Raw genomic sequence first — 19,523 nt, 5'->3', positions numbered from 1 at the left:
ATGCTGAGCTCCATTTCTTCGCGTAACAGCCTCTCCGTGGCTCCTCTCGCCATACACAAAACCGACGCCGCGGCAGTATCTGGCGACGATGCCTACTTGACGGCCCTCCACAACACCACCTCTTTATCATCGTCTTCCCTCCTCTCAGCACACGGGGGAAATCTTTATGCACACTCCCAGATGACGCCACCAGCAACCCCAAATGGCTCGCAGGAGGACCTGTCCCACAACAACAATAACAACGGATACATGCACAGCTCTCTGTCACAGCCCGATCCACCGCCAGTATTTCACAACTTCTTGCGCGCTTACTATGCCTTTCAGCCTAGCTACTCGCCTGCCGACTCGACCGTCACATTGCCGATGAACGAGGGCGATGTCATTCTGGTGCATTCCATTCATACCAATGGCTGGGCTGATGGCACCCTCCTTGTGTCTGGTGCACGAGGCTGGCTGCCCACGAACTATTGTGACGCCTACGAGCCAGACGAGATGCGGAACTTACTTAATGCTCTGCTGAACTTCTGGGATCTGATGCGCAGCACCACCGTCAACGACAACGAGATTTTCGGCAACCAGGAGTTCATGAAGGGCATTATCGCTGGCGTTCGGTACCTGCTGGTATGCTTTGCCGACTCATTGTCTACCTTTTCCAGTCTCATGACTAACGTTCCAGGAACGCACCGAATGTCTGACACGCGAGTCGCCTCTGATTCAGCGTCACGACGGTTTGAGGCGCAATCGGAAATCTCTGCTGTCCGAATTGTCGTCCCTCGTGAAGTCGGCTAAGCGGTTGCAGGAGTACCAGCGCTTTCCCGACCCAACCGAGAATGTCAACAACATTGTAGACGAGATGATCCTAAAGGCGTTCAAGATCGTCGTCAAGGCTGTTCGTTTCTGCGACGTCATCGAAGAGGACCGCCAGCAATATGCACAGGCCATCGCTTTGTCTGCCTCTCAACATCTCATGCAGCCGATAACATTGATGACTCCAGTGCAGGACGAGAAATCCATCCCACCTACGCCACCCGCCGACAGCATCACGTTCGATGGCCGGAGGAGGGGGCTATCGCTGTCCGCATCCGATCCCTTGATCGCCAGCGGGGCATATGCAGCCTCGTCGCTTACAGTCTCTGGAGCGCCTGTTAACAAGCGCCTCTCCAGCTTGACGGCGAATTATCAACACCGGCTGTCACAATCCGGAATTAAGAGCTCTTTGGTGAACAACAACCGCCTGTCCTCGTCTAGCATGTCTCACCGCGTTTCTTTGGCGGGTCCCTCGCCGTTGTCACAGGCTCACAATTTGGTCTCCCACCGGCTGGGTGACCGTCATGACACATTCTTGTCTTATCTCGGATCCTTCATTGGCCGGCTGCACCTCCATTCACAGTCTCGGCCGCAGCTGGCCTTGGCGATCAAGCAGTCGGCCACATCCGGGAGCCAATTGTTGGTTGTGGTCGACGTGGTATCAGGCCACGACTCGCTGAGCCGTGAGATTCTGCACAACTCGCGCGTTGCCATGTCTGACCGCATCCTCGAGCTGGTGTATCTTGCACGGGACATCCTGACTAATCAAGTAACTGATGTTGACGATGTTATCGTCCCGCATGACAACGGTCGGCTTCTGACCGCCGCAACAAACTGCGTGAAGGCCACAGGAGAGTGCGTGGCGAAGACGAAGTGGGTTATCGAGCGCATCGGCGATTTTGAGTACGAATTCGACGACATCACACTGGCTTTTGACGTTGACCTTTCCGTCTTGGACATTTCGTTTGCGACTGTAATGTCTGACGCCGCGAGCTTGGCGGCAACTGACACCGTGTCGATCAAGACTCTTATCGCCCATACCAACGAGACCGAGCAACAGACGTATCCCGATGTCGGCTACGGTGACGCTTCAGATTCGTTCACGCCGGCCATGTACGATGCACAGGGGCCTGCAGCGATGGAAACGCAATTGCCCTCAGTCAGCCCGATACCCTATGTCGACAACATGGCTGCCCGTCGGCTGTCCTCTGCGGTACCTCACCTCAACAATCTTTCTGTTGATAAGCCGCTCCCCGAAGTCCCTCAGGTTACCTCACCGATTGAAGATGTTAGTCAGTCCCGGCAGTACTCTGCGGCGTCTCGACCTGTCTCCTATGCCATGGAGGATGTCTCTGCGATCACCAGCGTGACCTCGTCTGTGTCATCCACCCAACCGGCGCTTCCGCGCCTGCCACGAATGTCGACGTACATACCTCGCGAGGGTGACAGCCCGGTCGAGCAGGCAACCACTAACGAAGGCGAATTCACGTCGTCGTTCCACTCCGAGAGTCTTACCGTGAACAGCTCCGGCACGACAAGCACTTACGCGAGCCGCAACTCCGAGTCGAGCTTGGTGTCGAGGACTTCAACACGTGCTACCACGCCAGACAACACGCTTGTGAACCAGCCGTCGCTATCGGAGTTGAGCACGACTGCAAGCTCGACTCTCGTCGAAGAAGCCGAGGAGGAGGTGGAATCGAAGCTGCTCGAGCGCACATATGCGCATGAGCTCATGTTCAACAAGGAGGGCCAGGTCACTGGCGGATCGCTGCCAGCCCTCGTCGAGCGCCTGACAACACACGAGTCGACGCCGGATGCTATGTTCGTGTCGACGTTTTACCTGACTTTCCGCCTCTTCTGCAGTCCGGTGAAGCTGGCAGAGGCGCTCATCGACCGCTTTGAATATGTTGGCGAGTCACCCCATATGGCAGCGCCCGTTCGGCTGCGTGTTTACAACGCCTTCAAGGGCTGGCTTGAGTCGCACTGGCGTGACGAGCTGGACCGCGAGGCTCTCGTGCTGATTGAGCCTTTTGCCGAGGTCAGATTGAGCAGCATGCTCCCGTCGGCCGGTCGGCGGCTCTTGGACCTGGTTGAGCGCGTGGGCGATACTGACGCCACTCTGGTTCCGCGGCTGGTGTCGACCATGGCCAAGACGAGCACTTCCATTCCGCAACACAACGCGGTGGACTCGCCATTTCCGACAACGCTCATGTCCAAGGCGCTACAGAACGGTCTGGCGAACTGGAAGATGGGCGGCAGCATCCCGTCGATCATGGACTTTGACCCAACGGAGATGGCCCGGCAGTTGACGATGCGGCAGATGAACATCTTCTGTTCGATCATGCCTGATGAGCTACTGGGCTCGCAGTGGATGAAGAAGGGCGGCCTCGGGGCACCGAACGTGAAAGCAATGACGGCACTGACGACTGACCTTTCCAACCTGGTTGCCGACACCATCTTGACACACGCTGAGGTGAAGAGGCGGGCGGCCGTGATCAAGCAGTGGATCAAGATTGCGCACCAGTGCGCCGAGCTGCAGAACTACGATGCTCTCATGGCCATCATCTGCAGCCTGAACAGCTCGACGATCGCCCGTCTTCGCAAGACGTGGGACATCGTGTCGCAGAAGCGGCGTGACATGCTGAAGACGATGCAGGCGATTGTCGAGCCGGCACAGAACAACAAGGTCCTCCGTGGCCGGCTCAACGGCCACGTGCCGCCTTGCCTTCCGTTCCTGGGAATGTACCTGACGGACCTGACGTTTGTGGACATTGGCAATCCGGCGACGAAGCAGCTTCCGGGCCAGGATGGAGGTGACCGCAACGGCAACAGCAGCGACAACGAGAACGGAAGCGGTGGCGGTGGGCTGACGGTGGTCAACTTTGACAAGCACATGCGCACGGCCAAGATCATCGGCGAGCTGCAGCGGTTCCAGATTTCGTACCGGCTGACGGAGGTGCCGGACATCCAGGAGTGGATCGGAGAGCAGATCAGCCGGGTGCGCGAGATGGACAAGACGCAGGGCGACAACGTGCAGGTGTCATACTACCGGAAGAGCTTGCTGCTGGAGCCGCGTGAGGCGCAGGCCCAGATGCTCAAGTCGATGGTGGATGCCGGCAGCGCTGCAGCAGTGGCGGGAGCATTCACGATCAAAGAGGCAGGCCGGGCCGATCTCTTCGCCTGGATGCGTGGCGGATACAACGCTGCGAACGGCGCGAGCAACGTCTAAGTGCAAGCACAATCATACACACAACGCGCACACGCACATTACATATTCTCTCTCACTCACAACACATACATGTACCCTCATATTTTATGGAGTCTCACCTCCTCCTCTTTTGATACCCTTGCAGAGTGGCTTTCATGCCCATTTTCTTTCGAGCTGCTATTTCAAAGCATACAACGATTTTTCATGTCATTTTACGGCCGCATCATGGAGCTACCGAATTGTTTTTATCACTTGTTTTCGATTCTGTCTACTTTATATACTACTTGTCATCATTTCGCGAAAAAGCAGACGGCTTTACTGCACCCACCATCTGCTCTGACATGTCAGTGCCGCAAGAGACCATCTTCTGTATCTATTTAGGCGGGAGAGCAAAAAAAAGGGATGGGCAAGATGAGAAGGCGAAACAAAAGAGGCGCGAAGATTCTGTCCAACAGGTTGCCTGAAGGAGCTCGCGCTCGTTTACTTTGGGAGATGTTTGTTTATCTTGTGTTTTAGTTGCTGTCTTCTGCCGGGTAAAAAGGAATGGCCTGGGAACGCGAGATTCCAAAAGCGGCCATTCGATACGGGAGTCCATTTTCTGCTTTTTACCTTTCTGCTGTTCTTTTCTACATTTCTTGTATCCCTGGGGGACGCGCCGGCTGGCATCGGGAGAATTGGGCTGTACTGGTGGGCAAAATGAAGGGTCTAGGATTGGCTAGACTTTTGACGGATGGCGGTCATGGGTATGGCGTTTCTCTCCGTTATTCCGGCAAGCAGTAGGTGGTAGATGGATGTGAATGAAGAGTCTGATTCTATGAGCAAGCTACAAGCAAGATGACAGAACTGGATTTGGATTTATTTGTTTGAGCTTTCCTGAAAAGTAACACATCCTGGCAACACTTCGCCGCACTGCTATTCAAACTGGTGGCTAGAGCCGTCTAATTCCACTGTATGCTCCAATCTATGCCTGGGAGGAAGAGAGGAAGAGAGGAAGGAGAGAGAGATGAAAGGGGTGGTGAATTGGGTAGGCGAATGGGAGAACGGACAGTTGTCTATTTCCAACCGTTAAAGTTGAGCATGCTGCCCTGCTCCTGAAGGGCACGGTGGAGGTCAAAGGCCTGGAAGAGCAGATGGGGCTCATGGCCCATGCCGCGAGCGAGACAGTAGGCGTCGGCACGGTCGAGATAGTCGGTGAGGATGGGCTGGTAGAGGGGGTGGGCGCACTTGCGGATGATGACGCGAGCACGTTCACGGGGGCTGAGGCCACGGACATCGGCGAGACCCTGCTCGGTGACGACGACATCGAGGTCGTGTTCAGTCTGATCGACGTGGGTGCACATGGGGACGATGCAGCTGATGCCATGGGGATCGGTCTTGGAGGGCCGAGTGGAGGGAGTGTGCATGATGGAGTACTTGGACGAGCGAAGGAAGTCGGCCGAGCCACCGAGACCGTTGAGCATGCGGGAGCCGTTGACGCAAGTGCTGTTGGCGTGAGCGTACAGGTCGACCTCGACGGGGGTGTTCATGCCGATGATGCCGAGGCGGCGGATGATCTCGGGGCTGTTGGAGACCTGTTGGGAGCGTAGCAGCAGCTTGTCCTTGTAGCTGGGCCAGTTGGCATAGAAGCGCTTGAAGCCGTCGGGCGAGAAGCGGACGGAGGTGGCGGTGGCAAAGTCGAGATGGCCCGAGTCGAAGAGATCGAGGAAGGTGTCCTGGATGACTTCGGTCCAGACCTTGAGGTGCCAGAACTTGGCGTTTTGGAGGCCACCGATGACAGCATTGGCAATGTTGCCGATGCCCGACTGCAGCGGCAGCAGCGACGGGGGCAGGCGGCCCTGGGCGACCTCGTGCTCAAAGTACTCGATCAAGTGGCCGGCGATCCGGGCCGATGCCTCGTCGGCGGGCGTGTTGGGCAGCGTCTGGTCCTGGTAGTCGGACTCGACCACGCCGACGACCTTTTCCGGATCGATGGGAATCGAGGTCGTGCCGATGCGGTCTTCTACCTGCGTGATCAGATACGGCTTCCGGCGAGGCGGCAGCTCCGACATGGTGATGTCATGCAGGCCCTCGAAGCTCGGCAGGGCCGTGTTGACCTCGATGATGATCTTGTCGGCCATCTGGATCAGCTCCGGGGTCGCGCCCACCGAAGCACCCGGCACGATGCTGCCGTCGGCCAAGATGTCCGTTGCCTCCACCACTGTCACGTCCAGATTGCGCTGGCCGGCCGGCCGGTCCTTGGTGTAGAAGCCGTACGTCAGGTCCTGCGGGAACATGGACAGGTGCTTGTCGAAGAAGTGGATCTTGCCGTTGTTGATGCCCTTGGCAATGGCCTTGCCGACTTGATGCGGCGACCGCCGTTCGATCATGTCCAGTCCGGCCCATCGGTTCTCCGTCTCGGCCCCCGAGGACGCCCCGACAAAGAGCGAGTACCGCAGCTGGCCCTGCAGCCCGTTCTTCTCCACGTGGTCGGCCAAAAAGGTCGGGATTTTCCTGCGCACGTCAGCCGACCGGACCAATACGGCTGCTTGCAGCACACAACACCTACTTGGGATAGCCCACGCCCGTGAAGCCGGACCAGCCAATGTACGCGCCATTGGGAAAGTGGTGCAGCAGATCCTGCGGCTGGCACACCTTGGCCAGCATGGACGCGCGTCGGATGCGCGTCCGGAGGGCGGCAGAAGCCATGGTGAACAGCTGGCGAGAGTCAGAGGACAAAAGTCGAGTCAAGCAGGCAGAGAGACCAATGCCGGGATGCCAATGCCCAGAGCGGAGAGGATGCCGGGAAGAAGATGGAAGAAAGAAAGGACAGAAGACACGTCGGCCGGGGAGGGGTATTCGATCGGATCACAGCAGCTGCTCCCTTTTTCCCTTTCCCTCTTCACGCCACGCCACGTGAGACGTTGGCGTCCCGCCAGAGCTTCTCCCTCCATCCTCCTGCGCTAACGTCGCGTTGCCGAGCGCAAGCCGAATTTCAGTCTTCCTCTGCCCATCTTTGTGTGGCTCAACTCCCGTTCGTCCAGGTCGCGGCTCGGATTAATATTCCTGCGCCGAGCTCCGTGCCTTCCTATTGGCCAATCGCCCCTCCGGCGCGGCTGTCCGCTTCTACCATGGCGTCCATCTCGTTCGATATTCCTTTTTCCTTTTGTTTATCTCGGTCCCCCGGGGTAGTCTTTCCCCATGTATGGAGTGTGGGGTCGAGGTACAAGAGCCGGTCGTGTTCGCAGTACTCCGTACCTTGGTTGAATAAGGGCAGTTGGCTTATGCCGAGGTCATGTGGACGGTCACGTGGTGCGGGGTGACCAAAGTCAGTACCTCAGAACTGAACCCGTATCTGACATCCAGTCTCTTCTCTTTGGGCGAGCTAGAGACACTTGAATATAGTTGTAAAAGGCAATCCTCTACTCTTATCGCTGCCTTGTGAGCAACCTGAATGGTTGTTCGTAGCAGCCTACTCCAACTGTCAACATTGACCCGGCGAATCCTGCAGCAATTGGTGGCAATCGGGATCTTGCAGCACAGACAACCTCTCAGTGCTTAGGGACTCTTCTGTCCAATTATGTAGAGCATGCCAACATGGCACGGCCACCCCCGTCCACCCCTATCTCTGCTGATAGACGCCCGACATATCCTGCCCAATGTGTTTTACTGCATCTTCCTACGTTTGCATCCCGCAAACTGCTATAGCATCTGAGTCCATCGTTGGCAAGATGGTGTCGCCAAACGAGCTCACTTTTCGGCTTCGGGGATGTTCTGCTGGCAGCAAGGATGTGGACATCCGTAATCAACTGAGCCAGGCCTTCGGCGACGTCGCCCCCAATGATATCAAGGTCCACTCGCTCGCTGCAAGCTCGGACGAGCTCGAAGAGCCACGCAAGAAAACGGCAACCCTGACTTTCTCACGACTGCCATCGGCCGTTGATATTCAGAAGAACAACCAGTGGAGAATCAACGACAATTAACCTAACGACTCCCTTATCCTCGACACACACTTTCACGGTCTGACTGCGTTGAACGACATCGCGGACGAGGACCACGATTTTGAGTAGGTCTACATCCTGGGCTGTGACGCACAATTTTTTAACAGGTTCAGTTGTGTTGCCATATCCGGGCTTGCTTCTCATCCATTCGGATCATGGCAACATAAGAGCGACAGAACATGGATGTGGGTCAGAGATGCTTTGCCCAAGGCCTTCCCCAACACCCGAGTGCTGCTCTTCGGATATGACACAGCACTTCCAAACAGCAACTCCTTTCAGAACATCCACGACATCGCTTCTTCTTTCATCGAGAATTTGAAAGCATCTGTCCTGAGACCGCCAGCGATGCGGCCACTGTTTGTGCTGGCGCACAGTCTAGGTGGCATTGTCTTCATAGATGCGCTTGTGACTCTAAGAATTCAAGACGACGAGATGCGCAGAAAAATCATCGGTGCTGTCCTGTTTGGCGTGCCATCACGTGGAATGGAAACCGAGGCCCTCGCAGCCATTGTCAACGGACAGCCCAATCAGGTCCTTGTGAACGATTTGTCCGTCAATTCAGAATACCTGAGACGCCTACAAGACAGGTTCAGCATGATTTCAAACGATATAAAAGGAATTTGGGCATACGAGACGAGAACCGCCCCAACTGTTGCCGTGAGTTAAACTGTCCGCCGTGAAGAGTGTGGAAGTTAATTGTCACAGAAGCAAAACAATGGTTCTTTTTCCAGGATTGGAGACGAAATGATTCTTGTGAGCCCGGAATCTGCCACTCAAGGCCTGGCTGGAGTTGGTTCATCCTCTGTTTTTGCTATCAACGAAAATCACTCAGACTTGGTCAAGTATCGTAAAGGCGATCCAGTCTGCCGAATTGTCCTCGAAAAAATAAGAGAGCTTTGCGCGTCCCCTGGAGATGCAGGCAAACGTCCTTTACCTACGCGCCAAAATAGCGACGAAGAAAAGAAAAACGCGGAGAAGAAAAAAAAAGAATTTCTGAACTCGCTAAAATTCGAACAAATTGACGCTCGACACATGACCATTGAGGATGCGCACGCAGGGACTTGCCTATGGCTGTTGGAGAAGAAGGAGTATGTCGACTGGCTCGATCCAAACAAGCTCAACGAACACCACGGCTTTTTATGGATCAAAGGAAAGCCCGGGACCGGAAAGTCAACCCTGATGAAGTTTGCTGTGGCAGATGTGCAGAAACGGATGAGAGACAGAACGCCAATCTCGTTCTTCTTCAATGCGCGAGGGGCAGACCTAGAACAGAACACGACAGGAATGTACAGATCGCTACTGCTCCAGCTCCTCTCGCATATTCCAGAGCTCCAAGACAAATGCGTCTCCCTTATACTAGGGGATATCAACGAAAACTACGAATGGAACGTCGAAGCACTAAAGTCCACTTTCACAAAAGCTGTGGGGTGGCTTGGGAATTCATCCGTCTTGTGCCTTATAGATGCATTGGACGAATGTGATGGAGACCAGATCTGGAATATGGTGTTGTTTTTTGAAAACCTCGCTGAACAAGCAGCGACTATTTCTGTCAAGTTTCAAGTCTGCTTTTCGAGCCGACACTATCCACAAATCACTTTCAACAAGGGCCTCACTTTCAACCTTGAGGATCAGGCGGGACATGACAAGGATATACGTCAGTACCTGGATAGATCACTAAAGATCGGAAGCCGAGATCTCATGAGACAAATTCGAGCCGACCTTGAACATATGGCAGCTGGCGTCTTCCTGTGGGTAGTACTGGTTGTGGACATCCTAAATAAGAAATGGAGTCGCGGCCAAACTCAAGACCTCCGAAAGCAACTACACAAGACTCCCAGAGACCTGCATGAGCTATTTCGCAGTATTTTGAACCACGATGACGACTACGGAGACCATATGCTCTTGTGCATTCAGTGGGTGCTCTTCGCACGAAGACCGCTGGGTCCAAATGAGCTATACTGTGCTATTCTCTCCATCGATCAGCCTAAGGCCTTTTCCGAATTAGGGAAGGGCGATGAGGCAGCAGCCACGATTGAGAGATTGATTGTCAGTTCTTCTAAAGGACTCGCCGAGATCACCAAAGGCTTCATACCCACCGTTCAATTCATTCACGAATCTGTCAGGGACTTCCTCCTCAAAGAGAACGGTTTGAGGGTGATTTGGCCAGATATTGGTGACCGATTCAGAGGAGAAAGTCACGATCGACTGAAAGTATGCTGTCTCAACTATATAAAAGTGAGCACGACAGAACTCGGATATCCACTGGCTTTTGATCGATTCACGGCAGACCGCTCATATCCATTGCTTATATACGCTATCAGAAGTATCATTTACCACGCAAACGCAGCCGAAGGTGATGCAACCTCCCAAAAATATTTTCTTCAGACCTTCCAGCAGATTCTTGTCGAATGGACCATTCTTGACAGTTGCTCCACAAGTAGTTGGTCACCGGATTATATGCACTGCACCACTGCAGCTAGCCTGTTGTACATATTGGCGTTATATGACGCTGGAAACCTCATCAGATGCTACCCAGAGAACACGACCTGTTTTGTCGCCGAGAACGAGTGGTATTGCGCACCGATTATGGCTGCTCTGTGTAAGGGCAATAATGAAGCAACCAAACAGCTTTTGGTAGCCCAAGCGAATAAGCAGCCTCCAACGTCACAGGTTCACGATCTATGCAGAAGACTTAATCAGGATGCAGCTGTTGAGTCTTTGATCAACGTTACCTTTTCATTAAAACGAGGTGTACTTTCTGCAATCATTAATGCAGAATACGACAGCATTGCCGTTATCATCCTGCTTGAAAGCGTCGACAGTGATGCAAGGAGTGCGAGCGATCTGGAAACACAGCTACATTTTGCGGTTCAACACAGAAGCAAAAATGTCGTACATTTGCTTCATGAACATGGCGCTGATATCGAGGAAAAAGATAAAGACTGGAAAACGGCTTTGATGCGGGCTGTTGAACACAGAGACAAGGATGTCACACGTTTGCTTCTTGAATGTGGCGCTGATATTATTGCTAAAGATAAAGACGGGAAAACGCCATTGATTTGGGCTGTTGGATACGGATACAAGAATATTATACGTGTGCTTCTTGAACATGGCGCTGATATCGAGGAAAAAGATAAAGACGGGAAAACGGCTTTGATATGGGCTGCTGAACATAGAGACAAGGATGCCACACGTTTGCTTCTTGCACATGGCGCCGATATTGAGGCAAAAGATAAAGACAAGAGAAGGGCTTCGATTTAGGCTGTTAAAAACAGAGACAAGAATGCTATACGTAATATTACGCTAATATCGAGGCTAAAGATAAAGACGGGACAACGCCATTGATTTGCGCTGCCGGATACAGAAGCGAGGAGAATATCATGCGTTTGCTTCTTAAAAAGGGCGCCAATGTTATGGCTAAAGATAACGACGGGAAAACGCCACTGCGCTGGGCTCTTTAGTGTAACGAAGTCGCCTTAGTACACCTTCTTATTGAGGCGAGCGTCGACTTTAGGAGTGGGATGCGTTTGCGTACATGCCGTTAGAAGCGATTTAAGGCTATCGAACAACTTTACTAGGCTGGTTGAAAGGTGATAGAGTGGTGTGCTTTATTTTTTCTGGTTGGTTATACAAGCACAACTGATTTAAGCATAATTAATTTCGTACAAACGTCTCTAAGGTTACTGTATTTGTGAATTTTGTACGTTTTAACGTCGCCATTCAAGGGGGGTTTCCCCAAGAACTAACACTCTTCCCTAAGGGCATGCGACGGATTTTCCATGCATATACAACCGGCTGATCAATTGATTTTCCTGCTAAGATGAAGTAACGGCAGATTATAAAATGACTATCTTATGGGCAGAGCTTCTATTCCGATGCGCCCACCAATCAAGCGTACAGATAAGCATCAAGGCATACAAAACTCTTGGGGAGTTCTTGCGATATAATTCGCTGTGCCTGGCCGTCACACTGACCAGGACCGCCACGAGGAGGTGATGACGTTGCAATTTACGCAGTATATAAGGACAGTATACCCGAGGCTAAGGGATATTCTTATATACTGTGCGGAGACATGGATGTCTGTCCCCGAATATATACGGGATGGGCAACTGCTTGATTCTCAGACCTGTAACTCCCATTTTACCCCTCTCCCGATTCAAGTTGACTCCCACCATGAGCGCAGATTCCATCAAGAAAGTGCCTGGTCCGTGGTCCTGCAAGGCCCAGGTCTACAACATTCCCTTCATTGTCTCATCCACACAGGTGAAAGAAGCTTCTGACTTACTGTTCTCGCCGCTCGAGGCAAAGTCGTTCTTTGCCTCGGCAGAGGCTGGCCTGCCCACTGGAGGATCATGTTCCATTATGATTGTGCGCTATTCAGAAACACCTGTTGGCCCATACGACGAAATTTTGATCCTTCCGGGGCAATACACATATCCCACGGTAGGGGATTGTAAGACACAGTCAAAGCCGAGGCAAGAAAAGGCACTCAGAATCACAAGGATTTATGTGTCGCAGAAGGACACAGCCTGGAATGGGCGGTATAGTATGCTACCGTCACGACCCAGGCTCCAAAGTGTGATGCCTTGAAGCTGACATTCTTCGGCTCGTGGCAGACTGGAACATTCCAAAGCATCTTGCTCGGTTTGACTGGAAGGACCTTTCTGGTGGCGCGGTCCAGCTAAAGGTCTTTCCTAGTGACACAGAGCAGCGACAGGATGAGCCTTTCTTCCAGATGACCTTTAAGACGGTGCCCTTCGTGCCGGCCTTTCCCGCGTCCACTGTCTTGTACAAGCTGATTGGCATCCAGCCAACCCTCGTACAGCCTCCGGTACCGCGTGGGGCTGGGGCTGGCAATGATGAGCTTGTAGGGACCGATCACTGGTCCAAGACCGATCTTTACCAGTACTCGCCGCGATCTCATGTGGGATGGTTTGACCTGAGTCAGAAGAACGAGCAGGGTGTGGTGGTCACAGGGCACGAAAACTTTTGGCCTGGAGGCGGAAGATGGAGAATTGGTGTTCGGATGGATACCATTTCCTTTGATATCTCCGCCGGAGAGCACTGGAAAGCTTTGGATATCCCAACCATTGTCTCAGAGGAGTAAGTTAATATTATGAGAGATTTTCAATGGACTGTGTGCAGTAGCCAACTACAAGTCAGATGCAGTTACTATGAGCACATATTTATATAGTCAAGACGTCAGAAGTGGCTGTAAGCATACAAGTCGTAGAGCTACGTCTCATCAACATCATAGCGGCTCCATTGCTAGAGTGCCAGGCGGTTGCGAAGCCAAGCGCACTGGCCGCCCCCGGGAGTCAGCCTTCAAGATCCAAGAATATTAGGTCAGAACCAATAAGAGGTCCAGTGGCCAAATGGCAAGGCGCTTGGCTACGAACCAAGAGATTGCAGGTTCGATCCCTGCCTGGATCGAAACAAAACTTCCGGATACGGTCTTTAGCCCGTATAGCTCAGTGGTAGAGCGCAGCACTCGTAATGCTGAGGTCCACGGTTCGATCCCGTGTGTGGGCATTTGTTTCTATTTTTGCTTTACAGCTTATTTTTCGTTCGTTGTAACTTGTCTGGATCATGAATTTCTGTCCACGCTGTGCGTGCCTTTATTGCCTCTTTGTCTGGTAAGAGGAAGACTACGTCATTAAACTCGTGACGAGACGGTGGTCAATATGCTCATTTACTGAAACACATTACAAGGTGAACGATGATCTCTCGAGGGCAAATACATTCACGATGAAAAGTGCTTCAACTTCCCGAGCTAATGTCAGTTCTGATCAAGCTTGTCATAGGTTAGTGTGAGATAAATCGGGGCTTGGAAGCAGTGCAGATATTTTGAAGTGCGTTTATATTATGGCAATGAAGCCTCTCGTAAATAAAACCGGTGTTTTCAATACTGCCGGAAAGATGACCGTTGGGTATATAGCCGCCAGGAACCCCCTGGCATTACATTTTTGCAGCTTTCCCTTACTGCTTAGGAGACATCATCATTTCCTCGTTCTCTTGAATCGGGGCAGGCATGTTAATCGACTTGTTCATCTCGTTGGTGCCGACAACGTTTTCGGTACCCTCCAGCTCCATGTGGTAGTCCTTGTTTTGGCTAAGAACGTACTCCTCCTTATCAAGGCTGCGGAACATGAAGTAAAAAATGACACTGAGGACAGCACCGGTGATGGCCGGACCGCCAAAGTCCCAGGTAAGGTACGGGTCGGTGATGACAGACGAGCACGCAAGGCCGATGGCATATGCGATGGCCGTATTAAACAGGTTGATACCCGACACGACACTGCGCATGTTCACAGGGGCGCGAGAGTACGCAATACCGTAGGCTGGGACGTTGACGAACAGCTCGCTGATACCGCCAATGGCGTAGGGAATAGCCATCCACCAGATAGTGATGGGTGCCACACCAGTGCCAACTGTGCAGTCGCTGGAGCCGTAGTGACCGCAAGGGGACTTCTTGTAGGCATAGTAGTTGAGAACGGTGTAGCCGACACCACCGATAGCCGACATGGCCAGGCCGGTACTGACACGGGCAATGGGGCCGTAGTGGATGTTCAAGCGGCGCAGCAGGGGATAGAGACCATAGTTCAGGATGGGGGCAAAGGCGATGATGCTAAGCGAGTTGAAGTTGCCAATAACGTCGTTGGGCACGCCGTTGGTGGTGAGCATGGTCGACAGGAAGCTGGAGGCAGAGCCAATACCGTTGTCGTTCAGGTACTGGATGGGAAAAAAACAGAAGATACCAGTGGCCTGGAACGTGCGGCGGACGTCCTCGACAAACTCGTCGTTCCACTCGGTCTTGATGTTCAGGCCAGAAGCAGCAATGTTGGATGGCTTGGCCAGGTCCCAGAAGCCCTTGCGGCCAAAGCGCTTGAGGCCTCCCCGGCGGATAACAACACCGAGAACACGGAAGACGTTGGGCAGATCGCTGCCAGCTGGCGGGTGCAGAACCAAGCGGTCCTTCAGGAACCACATGAGCAGAGGCAGCGGCAGGTAGAGAAGAAGAGGGATGAGGAAGGCAAGCCACCACTATAAAGGTTAGTTGACTTCAAATCTGAAAAGGTAAAAGTCTTGGTTTGGTTTGTACATACCCCGACGTATTTCTCCGAGTAAGACGTGGCGACACCCATGAAGCCACCGATGTTGATCATCAGGTAGAACCAGAGCATAGCACGCTCAGTGGTAGCCTCGGGGTCCTCGATGACGCGCTCGCCCTTCTTCGTGACGATGACCCTGGGGACGGTGTTGACCATCTGGTCAAGCAAGAGGGGAGACACATTGGGCTTGAACATGGCAGCACCAATGGCGAGAATGTAGACGGAGAGGAAGTAGGGGACCTTGGCGTTGCCGTTCTCGAGCAGGGTCTTGGAGCCGGAGACGACCATGAGAATGTGGGCAATACCGAAGACGACAATGCCCCAGCAGATGAGCTTGAAGCGACCGGTGCGAGCGTCGGCCAGATAGCCAAAGAAGATGGGAAGGCCATAGGCGAGCATACTGAAGGACTGGCTGACGGCATTGGAGGTGACAGTGCCCAAGCCGAGAGCACCAGCGGTCTGTTGAGTGCCCCGGGGCGGTGAGCCCCAGCCGTTACCGCCGACAGGAAGCGGTCGGTTGACGAAGTTGCTGATGAGGGGCTGCACGCCGTAGTATGACGCCCGCTCGCAAAATTCGACGATGCAGATGAGGTAGGCGATCAGAGGGAGACTTCCTGGGACGCGACGCAGCGTCTTCAGCTCCTCCTCCGTCGGCTTGCCCTCGTAATCCGCCTCCATGATGGAGGGGTCAAGATATGCGCCATGGTGATCACCTGGTGGCGTCAGGGAGTGCTTGAGATCAGCCCCTGAAATCTCGGAGATATGTTTCTCGTTGGCTGGGTCTGGTCAGTAATTGTCGCTATGTTTGGGGTGATTGTGGAAAGTGAAGTTTGCAACTTCAGGATCTGGATGTTCCGAAAATTCAGTACCCATGCAGAGAGAATGATGAAAATGATAAAACACGTACCGGGATCCATGGTTGTTTTCGGTGATTGATCCTCTGCAGGACCAAGCGAAAACAAGCAGGGCGACAAGATGGGAGACGTCGAAAGAGATAGAGAGCCTGGGAAACGAAAAAGTAGCCAAGGTGGGCGGAAGCAGCTCGTCTTTTATGCCGATCTTCTGCGACAAGTCTGAGCAAGCGGCGATCCGTTCGGGCAGGACTGAAGGACAGGGTGGGAGGGGCAATAAACGGATCACGTCACGGCCAATACGAGTACACGCAGGAAGGAAGGAGCGGGTGTGCTATCAGCAGCGCCTGCCCTAGTCAGTGGTGGGAAATAAGCACCGGGTACGGAGTACATACATACGACGTACAGTAGCTCAAGAAGGTGTCAGACCTCAAGATAACAAAATACGGCAGGGGCACTCGTACGTACTCCGTACTGTGCCCTGGTTGGCGACTCTTATTCGGTGGGGAAAAGTGGCAGGAGGGCCACTGGAAGGTGAAAAAAAGGGACGGTGGGACCATAACTGCCAGGTCGTTGCCCCTCTCTGCCCACAGGCACTACTCCGTTCTTGCGAAACACGGCGATTGCCAAAACGAGTAGCTTCGGTGGCGGATTCCGGGCCAGCCTGGCCCTCACGATCGCACGACTATCGCGCCCGCACACTCTACGAGGCGATAGCCCGTGCAGACGCCGCAAACATCGCTGCAAACATCGCCTTCCTCGCGGCTTGATGGCAATCCTTGCCTACGTACGAGTATGCACGGTCTGGGCTTTGGGGCGGCCCGGCGAGCGCTGTTTCTGTGTGTCTGGTGGCTGCATGTTCCTCATTTCCGTTTTAGGTAGGTGGTAATCCCGCTGTTGCTTGCTTTTTGAACACTTCGTAGTCGGCTATCTATTTGCTTACACATACACATTAGCGTGCATTAGCTCCCTTATTGGCTGAATGGGTAAGGCCCACTGGCTTGGCATTCGGCGAATGTTACGTGCCAGCAGCCATGGACCCCTCCGTCCTGCTTCTTACGTCCAATCCCTGGCAAGAAAAAAGCACAAGGGCTTCGTATTGCTTGATGATCTTCGCCGCGAGCACGCCAACCGACGTGCTCCCCCTCTCAATTATTGCGTCTGGTCGTCTGAATGTCTTCGCTGACGCTGCAAAGCGCTGTCCAGGCCTCGCCACACCCTAATCAGTCTTTCGGGCTTTTTCTTTCTTGTCGCGGTCAACGCCGGTCTTTTACTGGCAGAGGCTAGAGTAGGACTACGGCAAGCGTCCTCTTTCATGCCGTCTTTCCCCATCGCGGCCAAGCGTGTGGCGGTAGAAGGAAAATGGAAGGTTTTTGGAAGTCAGACCCGAAATCTTTAGCCTCCCAGATCTCCTGTTGCGCACCATAGGTTGGAGATCATAATCTGAAAAATCCAGACGGCGCGGCTTTGGTGTGTTTTTTTACGTGGCGTTTTTTCTGCCTTTTTCCTTCTTATTCTTCTTCTTCTTTTTCTGTCCACCCCTAGAACAAATGGAACAACAAAAAAAATCATATCAACTAAACCAAATCAACATGCCCCATACGCGATTCGCAATTCCTAGCTTACATCACTGACGAGCTGTTGTCCGTACGGAGTATCTTACCAGAAATCGAGTCGGCCCATCACGCCACCTGCAACGCTCCAATCCTCAAACGGAGCACGCGTACGGAGTACTTCTTAAAATACTTTGTACACGAATGGCAGGGTGGCAAAGAAAAGATGGCGGTGTGCTGGTTTCGAAATTAAGACCGCATCTGCCCTATCTGCAACGCCCGTAACCGATATCTCTTTTCCCATGCGCCTTTCCGCCACCGCTGCTGCGGCACATACTCACAGCTTTTTCTCAGTACTATCTTTCTGTGTACTCGTATGTAAGATCGTACTGAGAATCTGACAAGGGGTGCAGTACTCGTACAGAGGCGGGCAACTGCCAAATCAGGCACGGTGCGCTCACCTACTTACCACGCCAAGACCCCACAGCCGCGGCAAGCCAGCAAGCCAGCAAACTAGGCAGTAATCCGAAAGAAGCCACCCCCATATAGAAAGCCGCTTTGCTAAAAGAGGCAGGAGGACGAGTAGACGGAATACACAAAGGGCCACAAGTTGGGCGTTTGTGCGGAGCAATATTCTACTGCTCGGGACCTGTCCAATCTGCCGGTCGCATTGGATGGCACTACGGAGTACTGCTTGGAGCATTGAACTTCCTCTTGCGGCACTAGGGCTTATACTGAGTGTTTTGACTTCAAAGCACTCGTACATAGTACAATCTGCTGAGCGCGCTGCTGTGGTGGGTTTGCTGGCCCACAAACGGCCTCCTCGATCGCCAATATTTGTGTGTAATAGTTATCCAACAGTTAACAATGAAACGCCAGTGATTGGGCGTCTACGCCATTCCCGAGTGATCCCCGTGACCAGAAGCCGCCGTTTTACGACGTAGTCGAGATGCCGACTAGATCTACGGCTATTCTTTCTACTTTCATCGCGTGCTGCCGGCACCGAAACGGAGCGTAGTGTACAAGTGTACAAGTGTACAAGTGTACAAAATATGCAACCCAACCAGTAATGGGCGCGGGTCATGCAGGACTTTGACACCGGCCAACGTGCCCTTGATGCGGGGGAAAGCCTCGACCAAACGTGGGGATATGGTGATCCGTACACGGTGAACACCAAGGCTGGCCGTGGGATCAAGCGCAGGGAAGGTAATAAGCCGAGGCCAGCCGGAAGGGGACTCGATAAATGACTTTGCAGCTGACAAGATGCTCGCCTCGATTAGATTGCGCCGGAAATAGTGCCGGACTTGCGAGGTCTTGGCACAATTGCGTACTTTTCGCTTCTCAAGTGGTAAAAAGTGTTTGTAAGGAGCTACATAGCTATTAGCGATAACGACCTGCAGCCCGAGGGCTGAAGATAGCCTTGGGTGGAACCCACGCAACCACACTGCAGCCAGATCATCGTTCGAACAGGCTCTTGCCTTTTCTGTACATTATCACGCCAGCTTGGTGATAAGAAATTGTATGTACGTCGTAGTTTCCAACCTGATATGTCCTGTGCCCAGAAATATGTAAGACGCCGACTGCTTGGCACGTAGAATAGACCGACCATAATCAGCCGAACCCTCTTTGTCGATTTTAACTTTTGCGCTGCTGCCAGGAAATAGCCGACTGACGACCGCCTCCCACGATTGCCAAGGCCGAACCGAACGGCAAGAAAGGCCGCATCCTAGTAGCAACTTACCTCTCTCCGTTTACCGACTTTTCTTCCCAAGTAGGACTCGGTCTTGCCAACGGTGAGCGGATTTCGATATCTTACGTGTCCGCCATCGCTGCTCCGGCCATTCCGGTTAAACAGCCCCAACCGTCTCTTGTCATCGGCAGCACCTATCAGCAATATCGTCCGCCAATCAAGTATGCAGATTGTTAGGCCTCAAATTTTTGGTATGCAGACAGGATGCCACTACCGCACAAGAGAGGACAAGAATGCGGCCTTATTCCTGGTCGCTCCGCGGTTA

At 53.1% G+C, this 19,523-nt stretch overlaps 6 protein-coding genes across 6 annotated transcripts; 4 read left to right on the top strand and 2 right to left on the bottom strand.

The window, feature by feature from the left end:
• On the top strand, positions 1–4,036 carry CMQ_6624 (Ras guanine-nucleotide exchange protein cdc25p; the record flags this gene model as incomplete). Its single annotated transcript, XM_014320310.1, has 2 exons — positions 1–621; positions 677–4,036. 2 exons carry the CDS (start codon positions 1–3, stop codon positions 4,034–4,036), a joined length of 3,981 nt encoding a protein of 1,326 aa, XP_014175785.1.
• Positions 4,037–5,067: 1,031 nt separating this feature from the next.
• Positions 5,068–6,700, bottom strand: CMQ_6913 (acetyl-hydrolase; the record flags this gene model as incomplete). The annotated part of the gene is made up of 2 exons (XM_014320599.1): positions 5,068–6,505; positions 6,561–6,700. The coding sequence occupies 2 exons, from the start codon at positions 6,698–6,700 to the stop codon at positions 5,068–5,070; spliced, it is 1,578 nt and encodes a 525-aa protein (XP_014176074.1).
• Positions 6,701–7,650: 950 nt separating this feature from the next.
• Positions 7,651–7,974, top strand: CMQ_6896 (uncharacterized protein; the record flags this gene model as incomplete). The annotated part of the gene is made up of 1 exon (XM_014320582.1): positions 7,651–7,974. One exon carries the CDS (start codon positions 7,651–7,653, stop codon positions 7,972–7,974), a length of 324 nt encoding a protein of 107 aa, XP_014176057.1.
• Positions 7,975–8,175: 201 nt separating this feature from the next.
• On the top strand, positions 8,176–8,658 carry CMQ_6949 (uncharacterized protein; the record flags this gene model as incomplete). Its single annotated transcript, XM_014320635.1, has 1 exon — positions 8,176–8,658. The coding sequence occupies one exon, from the start codon at positions 8,176–8,178 to the stop codon at positions 8,656–8,658; it is 483 nt and encodes a 160-aa protein (XP_014176110.1).
• Positions 8,659–12,165: 3,507 nt separating this feature from the next.
• On the top strand, positions 12,166–13,099 carry CMQ_6503 (uncharacterized protein; the record flags this gene model as incomplete). Its single annotated transcript, XM_014320189.1, has 2 exons — positions 12,166–12,445; positions 12,609–13,099. The coding sequence occupies 2 exons, from the start codon at positions 12,166–12,168 to the stop codon at positions 13,097–13,099; spliced, it is 771 nt and encodes a 256-aa protein (XP_014175664.1).
• An 872-nt stretch (positions 13,100–13,971) lies between these two features.
• Positions 13,972–16,021, bottom strand: CMQ_6982 (major facilitator superfamily transporter peptide; the record flags this gene model as incomplete). Its single annotated transcript, XM_014320668.1, has 3 exons — positions 13,972–15,036; positions 15,099–15,886; positions 16,012–16,021. 3 exons carry the CDS (start codon positions 16,019–16,021, stop codon positions 13,972–13,974), a joined length of 1,863 nt encoding a protein of 620 aa, XP_014176143.1.
• Between the last annotated feature and the right edge of the window lie 3,502 nt (positions 16,022–19,523).

Source organism: Grosmannia clavigera, assembly GCF_000143105.1.
Source record: "Grosmannia clavigera kw1407 unplaced genomic scaffold GCSC_108, whole genome shotgun sequence".
In the NCBI taxonomy this organism is placed as follows: domain Eukaryota; kingdom Fungi; phylum Ascomycota; class Sordariomycetes; order Ophiostomatales; family Ophiostomataceae; genus Leptographium; species Leptographium clavigerum.
Note: the sequence above shows the minus strand (reverse complement) of the source record. Positions and strands in the feature narration are given on the sequence as shown.